The 20,364-nt window shown below is 42.8% G+C and overlaps 1 protein-coding gene across 1 annotated transcript in view; it reads right to left on the bottom strand.

The window, feature by feature from the left end:
• The window catches only part of FAM124A (family with sequence similarity 124 member A), a 105,877-nt gene that overhangs the window by 82,506 nt on the left and 3,007 nt on the right, over positions 1 to 20,364 (bottom strand). The window contains exon 2 of the mRNA XM_061170943.1: positions 14,879 to 14,910. Within this exon, the coding sequence (XP_061026926.1) occupies positions 14,879 to 14,910 (32 nt within the window). The remainder of the gene's footprint in view (positions 1 to 14,878; positions 14,911 to 20,364) is intronic.

The following is a 20,364-nucleotide window of genomic DNA, read 5'->3' as shown; positions in this document are numbered from 1 at the left end:
GCAGCTCCCCGCCGTCATCGTCATCGGGTGCTGGGGTTACGCACGCCCAGAGCAAACCTGCCTCCATGGAGCTAGACAGGACGCCAAGTGTTTGAGGGGAAGAAGAGAGAATGTGAATAATTAATTGACATGAAAAGCCTCTCCGCCTCCCTGGAGGAGCAGAGACGCTGCGACTGTAGGATATGCCTTTATCATATCTATTACACGGCCTCTCAAAGGCCCTCAGAGAGCACCTGTTCAGCTAGGGCAGGACACAGACCCAAACCGGCCAATGGGCAGATCTCCCCAGGGCTGGAGAGAGATCGGAGCTGTTCACAGAGCTTTCCAACTAGCTTATGCTTCCCAAGAGGACAAGGAAGATTCTTTCCCATGTGATCATTTACAAGTAGATTTTCCTTGGATAATGTAAAACACAAACAACTGCAGTAAAGCACTGCACCAGTTCAGGCCTTCTATGAGGCAGAAAGTGTATTACTAACCTAAGGATTTGTTCCATTTTCCCCAGTATATCCCTTTTTTTCCGTAAGCGTAACAGAAAATAACTTAGACAATAACAACCATGTATTATGTTATTATTTGTCAGACACTGTCCTAAAAGCTTTACTATATATATTATCTCATTTAATTTTTAAAACACCACCATGCTAAAGGCGTATTCTTTCTCCCCATCTTGCAGTTGAAATGTTAACTGACCCGCCAAAGGCCATTCGGCTGGAGAAGGACGGCGCATCTGTGCGCCTCACCATGTGCTTTTTTCTTGCCTCTTGAGTCCACCATCCTTATAATCATCCTGCCCTGAACCTCAGCCTGCCTGGCTGGGCTCTGAAACTGTGGCTGGGCTCCATCAGGAAATGTGGGTGGGTGATTCTGCCGCAGATGGACTGACCAGTACACCTGGACAGTTTCTGGCAATCCCTGACCCACGTGGACATCCTAAGTCCGGTGGAGGACAGGGAGGGGACTGAGGTCCTTCTGCTTGTTGACAGATGTCCTGGTCCTCCCACTCGGCTATCTCAATGCTGCCTCACTGCCAGTGGGACCCCTCACTGCCACTCTCTTGCCCGCACTGTCCCCTGCTGTCCAGTGCCTGCCAGACTGCCCTCCTCCCAGAACTGGCAAACTGATGTGTCCCCAAGACACTGACTTCCCAATAGCAGGTACGTCTCTAATTGAAGGTCCAGATCGCTCATTCCAAAGGGAATGCCTGGCCAAGTCTCAGGATATGACAAGCTCAGATACCCCTTTCTAGAATTTCTGGGCAATGATTGATGTCTCCTGTCATTTTATCCACCATTTATCACTGACAGTTTGCAGTTCAGTGGCAATCACTTACTTAACCAAGGAATGTTTATTGAGCACCTACTATCTGCCAGGCACTGTAGGATACAGTGGTGACTAAAACAGTCTCTGCCTTCATACAACTTATAATCTAGTGGTGGGAGATAGACAATAAAACAAACATTTAAGATGAAGTCAAGTACCTAAATGCAATAGACACCTCACTGAACAAACCCATGTTCAATGTGGGTACAACAAGGGGTTTCCAAGGCAGTAACCTTACCATCACCTGAATAAACTGCCCTGGACCGTTCCAGCACCATAAGAACCACGGGGCCCCAGGCACACCCAGGAGGCCAAAAGAGTCTGAACAAGGGCACCTCTAGCTGCTGCAGGCTGTATGGTTCAGGGAATCTGGCCCTGGAGCTTAGCTTGAGTCCCTCTAACCTCAAATGCAGGAGGCTGAATAAACTCCTGATTTGCATTTCTAAAGCCCCACTCTGCAGCACCCAACAGTTCAGGGGCTTGGATGTGTGGTCTGTCAACCAGACACATGTGACCAAGTGGCAGAAAACCCACAGGAGACAGTGGACCAGGTATGTAAGAAAGACATGCCCAGGGCATAGGCTGATGCTGTGAAGAAAGATTAGGTCAGAAAGCAGGAGGGAAAGAAGCTCCAGAATGACAAGGAATACAAAACCTGCTACGTTAAAGTGGCACAGGGGGCCAACCTCCCCACATCAAGCTGCTTGGTCTTCCCAGAATGCCTGAAATAAAAGCTCCCAGAAAGGGGCTTCCAAATTCCTTCCTGGGAGAGTCTATTCATCCGGAATGTAATGAATAACCTGCCTTCAGTTTTTTTGTTGTGTTTTTTTTTTTTTCACAGTTTTTTTTAAAGCCAGTTCTTGGAACCTCTGAACTAATTAAAAAATTGAAGCAATCCCCTTTGTCCCTGACAACACTTAAAGTCTCAGACATTCTCAATTCTTAGTAATTTTATGATTTCGACAAGGCCTTTGGTTGACCTGTAACTTTGAGCTATGAAAGGGGCAAGGCTGGTCCCAGTGCCAGCCCCAGACTGCAGTCAAAATGAGACGCAGGGTTGGGAATAGTGGCAATCTGGTGGCAATGAGGTGACATGAAGTGTATTTTATATAGGGGATCCAAAATGCGTCCATAAATATAGATAAAATGCTTCTCCTCCTTCAGCCTGAATTCACAGAACTTTCCTGTAATTGAAGAATGGAATATAGGCTGAAGACGCTAAGCCAAAAACTGTATTTTCCTTTGACAGAGGAGAACACTATGGCATCTTTCTGATCCTTAGGCCCTCTCAAGATTTTGTAAGAAGTACGGCTTTGCTATCCCTGTAGTTATCTGACTGCTCTCTCAATTTTCATCACCTATTACAGAAACAATGTCAGGAATCTGGATGTGAGATGCTTATTCTTGAGCTCACTTTAAAACTGTTAACAAAGAAATGATATAGAAAGTAAGGCAGATGCTTTAGACACCCTGCATGTTTTTCCGCTTGGAAATGTGACATCAACTTGACTTTAAATGTATTTCTAAGCTTTGTTGTGGAACAAACCTGCAGATGGGAAGAGGAGGGGGAAGGAAAGGCCAGACACCAACCAGAGAGGAATAACAAAGTCACTTGAAATTCTGACACTGCTTGACATTGATTCTGGAAGAGGACCGGGAAGTTGATACGTAATCAGTCTGAGAAGGTTTAATTCAGCTAGAAACACTTAAATATATCTGGCATAGTTATCTAAGTGCTGAGGACTATAATGATTTCGCAATTTTATGAGAAGGTAAGACAGATCTGACGCACATCGGTCTCCAATGCTTAACAATGTACTAGACCCCTTGTGTATAAAAGTTATATGGTTCCGATGACTGAAGAGACTCTATTTGTGCCAATCTCCGCTGTACGGCAAAGTGACTCAGTTATACACATATAGACATTTTTTAAAATATTCTTTTCCATTATGGTTTATCCCAGGATACTGAATATAGTTCCCTGTGCTATACAGTAGGACCCTGTTGTTTATCCATCCTATATATAATAGTTTACATCTGCTAATCCCAAACTCCCAGCCCTTCCCTCCCCCACTCCCCTCCCCCTGGGCAACCACAAGTCTGATTTCTATGTCTGTGAGTCTGTTTCTGTTTTGTAGATAGGGTCATTTGTGTCTTATTTTAGATTCCATATATAAGTGATATCGTATGGTATTTGTCTTTCTCTTTCTGACTTACTTCACTTAGAATGATAATCTCTAGGTCCATCCATGTTGCTGCAAATGGCATTATTTTTCTTTTTTACAGCTGAGTAGTATTCCACTGTATATATGTACCACATCTTCTTTGTCCATTCCTCTGTCGATGGACATTTAGGATGTTTCCATGTTTTGGCTATTGTGAATAGTGCTGCTATGAACATAGGGGTGCATGTATCTTTTTGAATTATAGTTTTGTCTGGGTAAATGCCCAGGAGTGGGATTGCTGGATCATATGGTAATTCTGTTTTTAGTTTTCTGAGGAACCTCCACACTGTTTTCCATAGTGGCTGCACCAATTTACATTCCCACCAACAGTGCAAGAGGGTTACCTTTTCTCCACACCCTCTCCAGCATTTACTGTTTGTAGACTTTTTGATGATGGCCATTCTGACCGGTGTGAGGTGGTACCTCATGGTAGTTTTTAATTTGCATTTCTCTAATAATTAGTGATGTTGAGCATCTTTCCATGTGCCTACTGGCCATTGTAAATCAACTATATTTCAATAAAAAATAAATTTAAAAAAGGAGAGACTCTAGTATTTTACACAGAATCCGTTCTTCTACTCAGTAACTGCCATTCTTTCTAAACCACATTGTATCTTGCCATTTCCATCGGTGCCACAGTCACCCTGAGAGTGCCAGGACCTCAATGAAATTCTGTAGATTTGGAGATGAGGCAGCAGGGCTTGCAAACAACAGGATCAGAATATTCATCTTGTTTTAAGAAGGTACATCTATCAAAGCCAAACAGACAAAAGAGGAGGATGCTAAGCAAGCCTATCCCAAGGATTCGTTCATCAAGACTGCTTAGCCTTACACTAGAGCTAGCGGGACAAATCCTCGCAATTACAGTAACTAAGATTTATTTTAAAAAGGGATTTGTCTGGCAGGATGTCGAGAAATGAGATGAACCATGATTAGCTTTACAAGTGTTCCAGGAAAAAACACTATGGACATGCTTATAAAATATATCATGGTTGGGCGTTGAAAAATCAGTGATAAAATGTGGCACTGCTTTTGCTCATGATCAAACCAGCAATGTGGGAAATGGAGGCTGTGGACTCTTTTTTTTTTTTTTTTTGGCCTAAAATTCAGTGAAATATTCAAATGCTTTGCTAACTTGAATAGGATACTGACGTATCCCTGGTCCTTGTTTCCAAGTTTCCTCAGAAAACTATGTACCTTACATCCCATTTGAAGAACAAGCTTCCTGGGCATGACTAGAAAATTAAAGATGGGGGAGGCATTTAGTCCAGCCCCTCATGTTACAGATGAGGTCAGACGACTTGACCAAGTCGACCCGTTAGTCAACGGCAGGTCTAGAAGAGAACAAACATCTCCCAACTCCCAGTTTGGGGCTCCCCCTAGCTCTGAAGTGCCTACTCCTGCTAATGGCCCCAAGGACTGCAAAGCAGGAGGAGACAGGGTCCCTTCCAGAGATCACAACCTAACTGAGAGAGCAAGATGCTCACACGTGAGAAATATAAGAAAAACTCAAAATGGGAGATGGTAGGTTCTGAATGATGTAGGGGATGAATTTCAGAGATAATAACCGAAGTTTCCCACTCCCACAATTTTCTTTTTGCCTGCGGCCCTCCACCTGCAGAGTCTGGGCTGTTCATTGCTTCAGGGCAGGTGGGGGCAGATGGACCCACCATTCATCAAGTTTCTGAATTTAGACTGTTTTCAGATCACAGCAGAGGAAACAGTCTGGAAGGGCAAGGCTCTTCTCTATTGCAAGGACTGAGGCTTAGGAGACAGAAGAGGCTTTCTGAGCTGAGAAAGGCTAAAAACCTAGGGCAGGGCGTTTACCCCGTGAATCGGACTGCAGAAGAACGTGTGATGCTGCAGGGGCGGCTTTTCCACCTCAGCAGATGTCCAGTTTGGGCTTCTGGTGGGAGGAAGAAGACTGGAAGAGACCTGACCGAAGCCTGGATGCCAGAAGGTTTCTGAGGGTCATGTACTGAACTCCTGGGCTGAGCCCTGCAGGGGTGGGTGCTCCAGAGCAGAGCAGACCTGTGCCTTCACTTGCCAGGGGGTGAGGGTGGTGGCTCAAGAGCTAAGTTCAGCTCGATTATAGAGAAATACAACAGTTCCACTTTTATACCTGAGCAGGTGACTGTGAAAATTCATACTCACTGAAACAGGAGGTTCTGATAGAGTTCTCAATAGACAGCAGAAAGGGTTATAATCCAACTGATGGTGAGCCTCTAAACATGCCAGCTCATAGAAGGACTTCCAACTTCTGAGTCTAGATTGTCTGTGACCCACACATTTTAGCCTATGTTCAAGCCTGAGGCAATGAAATATTAAAGGTGGACTCACAGAGGAAGTCCAGTTCTCCCCGCAATAGACAAAGGAAAGACTTCTCACAACTATTCTTGTTACAAAGAAGGAAAGATCAGTCTTCCAGGCACTGGTTGCACAGCTCAGCATCAGTACCTTTTGGTACCAATAATAATGTCAGAAGATGTCAGGGTGAGATAAAAATAAAAGGGGGAGTGAGAGCAAATGGAATGTTCCTTCCCTTCCATAACCAGTGTGTTGTACAAAATTTAAAAGTTTAACAAATGAGGATGAAGGAGAGAAGGTTTACAAAGAAGAAAGGAGGGAGGGCTGATGGGATCCTCTTCGCTTTCCTAGTCAGTTCTGAATATTGTTAACGTTTAGTGGATATGACCTGGCTTTTTGCACAACCTTCCCTGAATACTTCCAACTTGTTTTCCCCTCAAAGGTTAATGGCAACAATACTGATGTTGAATAAAGGTAGAAATTGTCTACTGGAAGGGAAGTACTTTCCATGAAGCCTGTGCTGTGCACTGATGGTTTGGAGGCACTGTTATTGCTGCCTGAGGTTGCAGCGGGCATGTAATCAATACTATACCTTTAACGAGAGCCACAGAAGAGACTTCAGCTTGTGGGTCTCCAAAAGCTGAGAGTCTCCCTGTTTACGATCTACTCTTCAGAGCACTTTTGCCCATTGTTATTGTGTGTGTATCCATCCATACAGTTTTTGTTTATAAAAATCTCAATTTTTATAAGACGCTGGCACTCTCATTCATGCCAATGGGAGAGTGAAATGGTACCTCTGAGAATGACCTGGCAATAGGGATCAGAAGCTTTAAGAAGTAAGTATGCTTTTTACCTTGGCAATTCCACTCATAGGAATTTATACTAAGGAAATAATGAAGGATATGCACAAACATGTAGTATAAAATGCTGATTATAATAGTGAAAAAGTGAATAGAACCTATAGGACCAACAATAGGGCACTGGTGAATAAAGTATGGTGCAGAAAGAAATACAATGGAATCCTGTATAGACAGTCAAACTATTATAGAAGTAAGTTTACTGGTATATAAAGAACTTCACAATATGCTTAGTGAGAAAATTAGACTATAAAACCATCCAATATAATTTTTGGTAATAATATACACATATATAGGAATATAGATGCTCAGAAAAAATCTATAAAGGCAGACACCAAATTACAACTTGTTTCTGGATGGCTGCATTCTGAGTTTTCTTCTTTTTGCTAATCTGTATTTTCTGATTTTTCTACAATGACTATGTATTATTTGGATATAATTATTTTAAAACTGGGAAAAGCAGCTGGCATGTCAGGAGAATGCGTAGCAGCAGCTAATCACACTTTTGTTCCCTCTCGTGGGATAGGGGTCCTGACAACCCTGGTAGGCCAGATGTCCCTGAAGTGTCACTTCAGCCTCTCATGGAAAATGTGATCATGAGAAGCCTGCCTCCATTTTTCTTTCATATCCTGGCTAGAAATTGACACCCTATATGTAATTGAAATCACAGAATTAAAACTTATCTTTGAAGCCAGAAGGACTACACAATCATTTTTTCAGAAATGGATGTCTGTGTAACAGAGCATCAGATGAGTTGTCCGTGTGGGAATATTGTCCTCAGCCTTTGATTTCCTGATGAGTATCTTTGGTTACTGCTTTTTTCTTATCAACTGTCAAATAGTAATACTGTCTAGTTTTCCAGATTCCCACTCAGAGGACTCTGAATATATAGACCCCATACCATCAAATAACATTCTAAGTGCACCCACTCTTTCACCTCCAGTAGTTTCATTCATCTCAGGTATCGTTTGCTAATTTCATGATCATGTGGATAAGGCTGCCACCTGCTTCTCAAAAAAACCCCAAACAAACAAATACCTCTAGCTTGCCTTATAAAGAACAAGTCCCATGTTTTAAAATAAACTACTCTTAGAAGGAGGAACACAATTTTCTTTTAAATTATCAATAAAATAACTTAAGTGAATAATTTTATCTAGACGTTATACAAATCCTAGAACCTACAGATTATACCATTAAAAATTAGCCCCTGAAAGTAAGAAACTTGGATAAGTCACATCAATCATGGATGATTTAAGAGCAATCTTATTTACTGGGGAGATGGGTTATATCAGTGCTCTGTAAAATTTCAGTACAAACAACTCACATGACTCAGGAAGTCAGGGGTGGGGCCTGGGATTCTGCATTTCTAACAAGTTTCAGGGTGACGCTGTGGTCTGTGGCCCACACTCTGAGTAGCAAGTTTTCCAGTTTGGTGATTTTATGTGCTCTGCCAGGCCAAGAATACCCTGTCTGGGCAGCTGACAAAATGTGGAAGGAGCAAATACACCAACCTGCACCAGCTGGCATTCTGTGGCTCTCAGCTTCTGCTAAGCCTCCACCCGAGTGGCTGCAAGATCCATACCTGCCAAAAATGACACTTCCAGGACTGTGGCCTTTTTAATTAGTGTTACCTACAAGCTACATGTTAAATGGCTCCAGCCCTAAGAGAAAGGTCCAGGAACATAAGAAGTGTCTCAAACATGAAGCCACAGTTGTCCCAGAAAGCCTCAACGCCTGGGGGCATGGAAGAGCCACAAGCACCAGGCCCTTCTCCATAGGCAGGAGAGCCAGTTCCTAACTGGAGTGAGGCCAGTGCATTCCCAGGAGGACAGAGGAAGCCTTAAGGGCTCTTTCCCACATAGCTACAGGAGCTGGAGCTGTCAGTGGCCCAGATGCCCCATGGTAGAGAACGCGATAGGTACTTCTGAGCAAAAGCTTTAATCTCACAGTCACTTTGGAAGGCAGAGCCACAAAGCAGGACAGACCAGACAAGAAAATCAGATTGATCTGTCCCATGTGCACAACATCTTAATGGTTTCCGATTGGTCTCTGCAGTCATGCCCACACATCAGGAAGGACTGTGTCATCAGCGATACAATCGTCCAGCACAAGGCCACTCACGGAGAGCCTGTCTAGGGCTGTGGAGTCATTCCAGCTGTGCAGCAGCCCACTCTGAACCTCCATGAGAACAGCTCTGCACGTGAACATGACTGTTGGGACAGAATAGGGTCTCAACCAGAATAAAAATGAGAGTAGTTCTTGTTTGGGGTTCATTTGCTGGAAGTTGCACATTCAAGACCTCCTGGCACACAAAACCCTGACTGTCCTCCATTGGAAATATGTACACATGTTCCCAATGCATTGATTTGTTTTATGTCAACTGTTGGGTTTACAACAGTTATTAATACTAGTGACACTGTATATCAAACAGTGTCACTAGTATTAATAAGCCCTTTGGAATCAGAGGAAGTAGAAAATCAATGAAAGTAGTGATGGACGTGAACTGAGATACTTAAAATACCTGGCAGGTTGGTCTCTGATGATTGTATTACCATCTATAACTTTGTCTGAAAGGTGATATTCTAAATTAGAGAAAATCGGTGACTTTTCTTTTGGTGCTTTTACTGCAATAAGAGTGTGAAGCTGGGGATGGAATAGGTGGATTTTTTAGTCTTTTGGCAAACCTGTGCATATTGCCAACTCCATACTGATCACAAAATTAAGCCACTTCATTGGCTGAAACTGTTCTTCATAAGGATTAATGAATAGATTTGAGTTCTGCCTAGATCTTGTGCAATAAGATTCTGAGAGCTATGTGTTCTGAGAATCATAATGGAGAAAAGTATTGTATACAGAAGAAAAAAATGAAAACTATGACATTTACAAATGGATCATAGTGAAATTGGCTCGCACCACCTCTTCCAAGATACTGATCTTCCTTTTTCGGATGTATGTGATAAAAACTGGCTCTAAAATGAGCAGATTCTGTCAATAAGTTATCGTCTCCTCTAACAAAAACAGAAAGAAAATAACGAATATTTCATATCCCAAGTCTGAATTGAGCTCTTGGATACGGAGACACAGATCATATATGTTCAAATGTCCCCCGTCACTGACGAGTTCGACAGTGCGCAATCGTACACATTCAAATGTCCCCCGTCACTCATGAGTTTGACAGTGCGCAATCGTATCTTTTCAAGGTGTTGCTGCTTTGAAAGCTCCTTACATTGTTTATTAATTAAATCACAATGGGTTATCTTTCCCTGCACGCTGACGGGACCCACAGATGTGGCCAGAGACAAAATCAAAACATATGATGCTTCGGTATCCTGAAACAGCAAGGAAATGATGACACCACTGAGAAATGAAAGGGAAAAGACAGCATTTAGAAAGATGCGCGTGTGAGAAAAGGCAACCTCAGGAAGGGATGGTATGTCATCCTGTCAGAGCAGTGAGGCAGACTTGACAAGCCCCATGGTGGCTCTAGACCAGCTACAGTGCCTTGCAATTGACCGAAACACCCCAATTTTCCTATTTAAAAATCACCTGCAATCCACCTGACCCTTCTTCCTGGACACCAGAGTGTGTCCAGAGGCCCCCGGCACCAGCTGGACCTCTGTAAGGCTGCCCTCAAGGGCAGGTCATAGACATGGCAGCCCCAGGAAAGCTGAGGGGACAGAAGTCCATGGGACCAATAGCCTGTAGAAGCTCGGGGCCAGCAGGGAGAGTGTAGGCAGGAAACAGGGAAGCTACCTGAGTCACTGGAAGGACAGAGCAGGAAGTCAGGGAAAGAAAGTTAGGGAAGAAATAGTAGGGCAGGAATCTGAGGCCTGGAGGAGGGAGGTGAAGACAGATTCAGTGACTCCCGCCCACCCACGACATGCGCCTTTTTTCTACAGCTTGCTACACGCTCCTGGGCTCAAATGAGCAAAACACGCTGCTCATGACCATTTCTCCATAATTTCAGACACAGAGAATTCCTCAGGGCATTGCCAAGAGCCCTCTCTATCATTTCAACTGAACTTTTATCACGTGTGCTCTGAAAAGCCTGAAGGGGCACAAAACTGCAAGGCAGTCCTGCTGTCACTGGCAGTTTATAAGGGCCAGGTTAAGAGTTAACGACTCTACTTGAGGTTCAAGAAGGAACAGTCTTAGGGCACAATTAGTAGGGCAACTAGAGAAGAGGCTCTTGGAGAAGAGTCTCAAACAGAGAGAACTAGTTAATTCTTTGACTGCCTCCTACTGGCATTATCCTGGGGCTAGAGACCCACAAGAAATGGTATACTGTCCTGAAAATACCATTTTTTCAGCTCCCAGCATCTTCTAAGAGGAATTCTCCAAGTATCATTACAATCTTTATTTGAAAGGAAATATTCAATCACACATGAGAATTTCATTAGCATTACGTAGCACAGTTGATGTTTCTCCCCCAGCATAATTATTGTTTTTCTTTTATTCTGTTTATAAAATTCCCCCTTTCTATTTAAATTGCTTAAGAATGCAAATTGTACACAGTGGCTTGATGATCTTCTAACCAGGTTGCTGGAAAAAACAACCTAAAATTCTGAGAGTATAAATTAAATTCAGCTTCCTAAGGAAGTATTAGGCTTTACTGAGATCTCCTGAGTGCTAAGAGTGGGTTTAGTTTTGCAGAAAACACAAAGAAAAAGCCTTTCTGCCCATCAATCTAAAAAATACAAACGGACAAGTCGCAATTAGAAAAAATTCATCCACATAAAACCAAAACATCCATTAAAGAAGCCCACTCAGCCATTCCCCTGAATTGAAAGTGACACGGGACACAGTCAACAGAAATGCAATTCTTTAACCCAAGAGGTCGAGGAGAAGCAGGAAGCCCAATGATCTCATGGCACCCCCCTTCCACTTATTTGAGGGGAGGGGGGATAAAAAGCAGCAGCTGCCCCTCACCACAAGGTCTCTACTGCCACCAACTTATGGGCAGCTCACAATACAGAAGCTCAAATTGATTCTGAACAGCCCTCACTTCAGGGTTAATGCTACGGGCCACCAGAGAGGATGCCCATTCTCTGGACTCTTTTTCTGGGACCAAGGAAAAAGATACAGTGTCCTTGATTCTTCACTACTTTCCTCCCTCCCTTCTCCTCTCTTTTTAGAGGAGTTTGTAAGACAGTCACATCTGAGCATCCCAGAGCTCCTGGAGAGATCCTTAGAGGTCATTCAGCCCAACTTCCTCATTCCAAAGAGGGGGAAAGTGAGGCTCACAGAGGGTAAATGACTTGCCCGAGAGTACACACCTAATGTATGGTGGGGCCTAGGACACCTGAACCCCACACCACTGCTCTGGTACTTTGTCTTAGGGATGACCTTTCTTCTTCTGCCATCAGGGGCAGGCAGTGTGAAGAAGCAGCCCCTGCATTCCAAGAAGAAAACCGGCAACTAAATAGAGTGGTGTTCTTGCAGGAAGCTCTGCTGACAATGCCGGTAATGACAGAAACCAACTGTGGACAGAGTCTAACCCCAGCTCTCCCCAAGGAAGCACTCAGGCCTCTGTGAACTCAGGAACAGACAGGTAAAGGGGCATCAGGTGAATGTGTGGGAAGAACCACTTGCACACACAAAAAAGTCCATTTCCTAAAAGTGAATGGTAACCAATGCTCAAATCCCAATCACGAGTCAGGAATCATTCAGAAACAAGCCATTCACTTGAGGATATGGGGAGGGGGAGGGGTGAGATGTGACAGGGTGAGAGAGTGTCATGGACATATATACACTACCAAATGTAAAATAGATAGCTAGTGGGAAGCAGCCGCATAGCACAGGGAGATCAGCTCGGTGCTTTGTGACCACCTAGAGGGGTGGGATAGGGAGGGTGGGAGGGAGGGAGATGCAAGAGGGAAGAGATATGGGAACATATGTATATGTATAACTGATTCACTTTGTTATAAAGCAGAAGCTAACACACCATTGTAAAGCAATTATACTTCAATAAAGATGTTTAAAAAAAAAAAAAAAAAAGAAACAAGCCATTCGGTGGCGAGAGGCTGACAGATCGCAGGAGAATGACAGTGAGGCGCGGGAGCTGCTTCCAGGACCAAAATGTGGGAACTGGGACCGACTGGGCAGCCCTCTGGGCCCGTGGTCACACAGAAGGTGCTGGCACCAAGTTGGCTGTGACAGGGAGAGTGACCCTGGAACTGCACCATTCAGGAGAAATAGGAAACTTCTTTCTACTCAGTCCTCTGAGTGATTATCTAGCTTGTGGGGAAATGCTATTTTTAACATCTACTTGGAAAATACTTTTTATTATTGCAGCACTGTTGAACCTATGTGTTAAAGGATAGATTTAAGACTCTAGATTTAATATCATTGTTTTCTTTTCAGAAAGGGTCCACTCTGTTACCTTTAACTGAATGCATAAGGGGCCTTCTCCTGTGTATGGGTGCAGCCAGGATTGATGCTCCTGGCTGGGAGGAAAGGCAGTTCAGGCAACATAGAGAGCAAAGACAGTCAGGGGCCCACCAGTATCCTCCCCTCACCTCTTCTTCCTGCCCAGAACAAGGATGTGATGGCTGTGGTAGAGGCAGCCATTCTGTAACTTTGAGGCAACGCTGAGGATGGAAGCCAAAATCTGAGGACTGTGTAGCACACCCGCACTGCCTCCTCTGGACTTTTTTTTTTTTTCAATTAGAGGAAAACAAACCCTTACTTAAGTCATTTTTTTCTCTATTATTGGTAGTCAAATACATTTCCTAACTGAAATATGAAACGCATATACACCCTCACTCACCAAGAGGCCCCAACACTGAAGAATGAGGCAGGACTCGCCAAAAATTTAAAGAGAAAAGGAACAGCAATAAAAGGCTATTGATCCCAGTTGCACTAAGAGAAATTCCAACTCAGAGATCGCAATTAAAATAATGGAGAGAAAAACATCCCAAACCAAATTACCCATTTCGCTGACAAGAGAGGCGCTTTGTTGTGACCCAGAGGACTGCTTTGGGAGCTACAAATTGAGCAACGGCTTCGGGCAAGTATTTTATAAAAATCATTCTTAAAGAAATGTAGCCTCTGGGCAAAACTGAAAATGGCAGCAGAGAGAGAGAGAGAGAGAGAGAGAGAGCATTCTCTGATTTTAGGAATGCAGAAGCGTCAGGGAGGGAATGCAAATCACTGGAGCATTATTTTCATTATTACTAATGGTTCTTAATAACTAAGGGGCAATGCTGGGTCTCCAGTTGGCTGAAATGATCAGAAATTGCTCGCTGCAGTTATACTAACTAAATATAATTTGACACTAAATAACCATCCCAGATATACAGCTTTCCGCACAGTCTCTCACTGCAAAGGAAAAACTAAGCCATAACATCAATAAATAGAATAATCCAATTAAGTGTCTTTCCATTTGGGAACTATTTAGAATTGAGAGCTTATCAGGATAGTGAGATAGGCCAAAACAATTCAGTGTTTACCGACTCAAAAAATCAGGGCTTTTATTGTAAGAAAATTTTTTTGTTATTTTAAAATAAGTGTTTAATCAGTCTGAATGGCTCTGTAGTGATCTTCATCATTGTAAATTGTTTCTAGATATAACGCCTAATTTCCCATAAATAGATTTACTTGTAATTTAATATTCAATACAAGCACCTTTTTCTATGCTCAGAGTATGTTTATAAACATACATTTTTTTTTTTTTAACCATATATAATCATCAGCTGTGGTATCTGCCCGCAGGTACAGAAATACACAGGAGGAAATCTGCCCAACAGAGGAACTGGGGCCACCTCATGACCCAATGAATGCACTCTGAGCTGTCAGCCCACGGACAGCAGGTATTTGATACATGTTTGTTGAATGAATGAGTTACCTCAGCTTCATCAGAGAAGGTATTTTCCAAGCATGCGGGTTAATAAAGCCTGGGCTAGTTCCTTGAGGTTGAATTTCCACAGGGAAAGTAGTGGCACGTCTAGCCCTCAAATCAAGGTACAGTCACATTCTCCAGGAAAAGCCTCCACTTTTCTCCACTCCCCAGAGAATCCTGTATCACACCCTTTGGCCAGGATACCTTCGGAGATTCTTTCTATTAAAGCAAGGGTTACATGGACGGCCTTCTCTACATACAGAGATGGGACTGACCCCCAGGGGGACTCGGAAGACAAAGCTTAAGGACATTTAAGTCATACTTACTGCTGGTGGAGGACATGTGGCTGTAGTCAGACCTGAAACACAAAACCTTAGTATTAGTAGGATTAGACATTATTTTTCTCTGTCCAAGTGATCTCTTCAAAGTAGAATTTTAAACAGTCAGTGGTAAGTAGCATTTAACTGGTAGAGAAATGCCACAACTTAAAAACTGTCATGCTTCGGACTGTTCTGTGCAGAATCAAGTTATGTCTGGATTTGAGAGCACAACTTTAAAGGCATTCTAGAAATCCGGGGTCCTTCATATGGGCTCTGTGAGTCTCCCAGATGGGAGACCAGATGGGTCCCGAACCATCTAAATTTACTGGTAAATTTTTGAATGGAAGCTTATTTTCCCGGGGAGAACGCTCAAAGTTTTCAGTAGACTCTCAAAGGGGTTCATGACTCCCACAAAAGGTTAAACCACTGCAAAAGGTTAAACCCTTGAAATGTCAGCACCACCCCTCAGGGAAATGTTTCTTTGCTGATGTAAGCAGAGGCGAGGTGGACCCTGGTGAGTGAGAGGGAACCCTGGCTGGGAGGGCTTCCACATTCAAGGCCTGGCTGACCATCAGGTAACACACAAGCACAATGATGGTTGATTTCAGTTCCATTTGGGAAGAAATCCTGCTAGATATTAGAGTAACAGGATGTGGGCTATGATCTGGAAAGGGAAAAGGCAGGATTAGGGCCAGGGTGAAATAACCCATCAGTTTGTATGCTGAAAAATCAGCTGCTGGCATTCGGCCTCTGTGAGAATGGGAATGTGGCCAAGAACTTGTCTGCTTAATCTCTGCTAAGCTTCTGCTCTACTTGTGTGGCTCTTAAACCGTCCCTCTCTGGCAACGTACATGGTATAGAAGCTATTGGTTTTCTCCCCACAGTGTCCCCAAGTCATTCTTGGCAGGAAATTAAGCTCTCAGGCATGGAGGAGTTTATTCTACCAAGGTGGTAGTTAGGGGACATAGTTATGCAAATAAAGTGGTTAATTATGTTTAATTTTATAGATATACACTCCTTTTATTTACTTAGTCTCATGCTGCCTTTCTTGAATCATCCAATTTTTACTCCATTGAGTTTCTTACCACATTAAAAAGATATATACAAAACTTTTTAAAAAAGTCACAAAAAGCATGCTTCTCACTAATTCAAACAACCTACATCTCCCACACAAAATGATGCACTGACTTATTGGTAGAGGAACAAAATGGAAGAAAAACAGCATGTGATTTTCTCTTTTCAAATGAAATACTTTAGTTGTCACAGAGTCACTGAATTTCAAAACTGGAAAGAATAACAACTACTAACATTTGCATATCCCTTTATATACTACAAACTGCATCCACTGAGATCTCATCCAATTTTTTATATCATTGATTAGGAAACTAAAGTGATAGTATCTGTAAGGAGACCAGGAGGTGAGGCTTGAACTAGGCAGGTAGAGCGGTGGTAAGGAAGGAGTTAGAAGGGAGAATGGATTGGATAGAGCCTGGAGACATGCTGGCTAAGGGAAAAGGGAGAGGAGAGGGTGGGAGAGAAAATGAGAGAGGAGAGTCAGGGATCCGGAACATTCTGAAATGCAGGATTTGTAACCCTAGTGTTGGTGCATTAAATTCTTTCTGGAACCAGGCAGGACATAAATAAACTTTCGGACAATACTTAGAAATGTAACTGTACAAATATGCAATAAATACTCAACCAACATCCGCTGTGGTAGATGCAACAGCAAAACAATTCCATTATAATATGATCATCTTAAGATGGCCAGGCTTCAAAGAAATTGCATGACAATTCCAATAAAACATTCAGTAATAATGTGCAATCGTATTTATTTTATTATTAAAATTCTGTCAGTATTTTCAGCTAGGATCTTCCAAATACTCTTGAAGCATATGGGTTTCGCATATGCATACGTTTTAAAGATCTGCATACAGATGGATACCTACATAGAATGAAATTTACATTTGAAACATATTCCAAGAATCTTAAAGTATTTTAAGGGGGTATTTTAGGGCAGGTGTTAGAATAACGGATGCCCCTGCCATGAATCTCTCCATATTTCTCATGATGAAAGGCACCGCCCAGGTCAGGCCTGCCTGTCACTCTCGCCCTGCTCCAATTCCTTCCTCATACAGCAGCCAATCTTTGCAAGGCACAAATCTGATCATGTCCCTCTCTGGATGAAGTTCAAGCTCGACAGTGCACAACAGTATACCCCTCTTTCTATGACTGATGGCCTCTGCCCAGCTCTGTAGTCTCATCCATCACCCCAACTTCCACCCCTGTCCACCATCAAAACAGAAATCAAACAGAAAGAAAAGTCACCTAAAACTTCACATTACTCTCCAGCCTCTGGTCCTGGTGACGTAATTTGTACCCAGTTGCCATAACGATGGAGATACAATTTTAAACTGCTCTTTTCACTAAACTCCATCATAAAATGCTGCTACATAGTTTCTGTAACTATAATTTTAGATAAAGTGATGCACTATAATTTAGTCAACCATTTCCCTTTTGTTGGCTATATGATTGTTCCTGATTGTTCATTTTTGCAAAGCACATGGTGATGAGAAATTTATAAATACAGCTTGATATTTAATTTCCTTGGAAAAATTATCATGATGGGGAATGGGGGCTGAGTCAAGGTATGAAGACTTTTATAGTTCTTAAAATACATTCCAAATAACCCCAAAAGGTTATTTACTAGAAATATGGCTGGTGAAAGACAAGCTGTAAAGGTTGAAAAAACTGCATGTATAAATAGGTTCAAACAATTTCAGATACTGACTATGGTTCTCTGGAGGGATGTGTAGTCCCAGCTTTTTTAGGTAGGAGGAAGCAAGCTGTAGGGTACCTGTCTTGGGAATTTTGTTTATTGGTCTCACATCCTAAGAATTTATCCAGCTGGCTCTGAATAAGACATTCAGCTTTGCCAGAATGAAGCATGCTAGGTGAATCCACAAATTTTAGGATGAAAAATTTGTGGACACATGATACAGATGAGCAGAATAATACAAGGATTATATATATTCACATGCCTGACACACGTAGTAAACACATTTTCAAACATTACATTTATTTAGTATTTGTGCCAATAATGAACAGAAAGTAAGATGTGGTCCCTTGACTGTACTTTAATTATAATTATACGTATAGGGGTTAAATATAAAGGGGTCTGCACTCAAGATAGTTTACCACCGTCAGCAGCCTACTTGCCAATTTTTATATTTATATAAAATGGATACCTTCCTAAATTCTCTTTTCCAGGGAAATCTTGGGATAAGAATGGACCTTGGCATTTCTGTAAAACATCAGCTCATTGCACCATGGACCTCATCTGTTAACTCCCAGTCCATTGAATTAGATGCCATGGTAATTTAGAGCTATCTAGCTCCACCTTGAACGCAAAGATAATAGAGTACCAATAGATCATCTTGTCTTCTATGCAAGATTTCCCCATCTAAAATTCTTTAAGCCTGTCCCCTTCAAACATGGATTCTACCTATTCCTTTCTATCCACCTGTTTATAAACTCTAGACCTGAAAATTGTTTGTTATCACTGAAATCACAGTGACGCATCAGTTGGCGGTCACCCAAAGATAAAGAGCATGGAATGACCCTATGTTTTCAGAAGCTCGGTGACAGCTGCCACAGATGTGGAGATCCATTAATGCCAGGTCAAACTTCTGAATGAAAATAATCCATCAGCTATGGTTATATTTGAAAGACTGGCTTAGAGGCCAAATCTGGGAGACAGCACTAATGCAACACCCATTGGAAAACATTCATCTTAGCCTTTTGTTTGGGTTTACAAAACACTGCCTGTCCCTCTGTTAAGAGACTCTTGTTTCTTAAGACAGTTGACCATGGTCAATAGCCAGCTTGCCAGTTTTTTCTAACAGAAAGTACACAGAAGCACAAAGCTTGTTTTCAAGTGGATCTGGAAAGTGGGAGTTTCAAAATGACATCAATCGCCACAGAAGAATACTAGTTTGCTTTTAGTCTTAGCCTGTATTGCTGGGGGTGTCAGACAGCAAAGGTAGCACTTCGAGCAAAAGAAAATGTCTGAGCAGAAAACAAGAATTAATTACAGACCAAACAGCTCTTTGAAAGGCAGCTTCACTAGGCAGGAGGCGTGCTGGAGACCCAAGCTGCAATCTAGGCCACTAACTAGTCATGCACCCTCTGAACCTCCGTTTCCTCAGCTTCAAAATAAAAATAATTAACAGATTGAGGCATGTGCCGTACTCTTTCAGATGTTCTGAACAGTAATCAAATTGCTTAAGGCAATTTAAAAGCATCAGAGCCTCTACTGTGATGAGTACGAAGAACATATGGTCTTGAGTGCACCTGGAGATGTACATTTTTATTATATGAAACTCTAAGTTTACCATTTGGAGTGTGTTTCATAAGAAATAATAATGTACTGAGGGTTTACTTATGCCAGGCACTGTTCTATGGGCTTTAAGTGTATAGACTCATTTAATCCTCACAACCACCCTATGAGGTGAGTACTATTATTGTCATCCCCATCTTGCAAAGGAGAAAGCTGAGGGCAGAGAGAGGTTAAGTAACTGGCTCAAGGTTCCACAATTCCTAGGTGGAGGAGCCAGAATCTGAACCCCAGCAGGCTGGCTCTTTGAACTGTAACTTTCAAAGAGATCAGCCCAGTCTGTCTACTGGCAGCGGAATCCACGAAGGTTCTTGGAAGCACCTCTGATGTGCTGCTGAAAGGATCAGTTATCAGCTCAAGCAACAGCCGCAAATTTCCCTTGCTCCTATGTTCTGTTCACACCAGCCTAGCAACAGTCCCTCTCCCCCAGACCTTGATGATCTCAACTACCCACTGTCTCTCTCTGCCTGCCCCCAGGTGGGTGAACACTGCTGCGGGAAAATCAATGGCAAGGTAGACTGGTACCTTCACATGTAATCACTAATCTTGACTGGGTTCTCACTCACCATCGCCCGGAACAACAGTGCCAAGTCTCCATTCTCCTGGGGGATGGGGGCTGCATTTGCACTGAATGGAAACCCCATCTTCCCTTCTCTCCCACTGGTTGCAAGAGGGATGTCCCTCCTCTTTCCAAAGCCAATCTGTCCACATGACCTGAAGCCCATCTACCTGCACATTTTCAGAAAGCTGACATTACAGATATCCGTTTTTCTCCTACGTAGTTATCATTTCCCATTTACAGAATCCTTTCTATGAGCATTTATTGCCCAATTCATGCCTACGTTTAAGAAATCCTTCCCTCATCCCACTCTCCCCTCCAGCTACTGTCTCTCCTCACCCCTCCCTTTCCCAGACAAAGGGCTCCAGCCACCTCACACTGACCGGGCTTCTCCTCCACTACTCCTCCGCCTTCTTTTCATCATCTCCCTTTACAAAGAAGGGAGATGATTTCCTCATCCTGATTTGTTTCTCAATAGCACAGCTGATCTCTTTCCTTTCTTCCCTTGGCTTCTAGGATATCACCTTCTTCCTTTTTTCA

This window comes from Eubalaena glacialis, chromosome 16 (assembly GCF_028564815.1).
Source record: "Eubalaena glacialis isolate mEubGla1 chromosome 16, mEubGla1.1.hap2.+ XY, whole genome shotgun sequence".
NCBI lineage: Eukaryota > Metazoa > Chordata > Mammalia > Artiodactyla > Balaenidae > Eubalaena > Eubalaena glacialis.
Note: the sequence above shows the minus strand (reverse complement) of the source record. Positions and strands in the feature narration are given on the sequence as shown.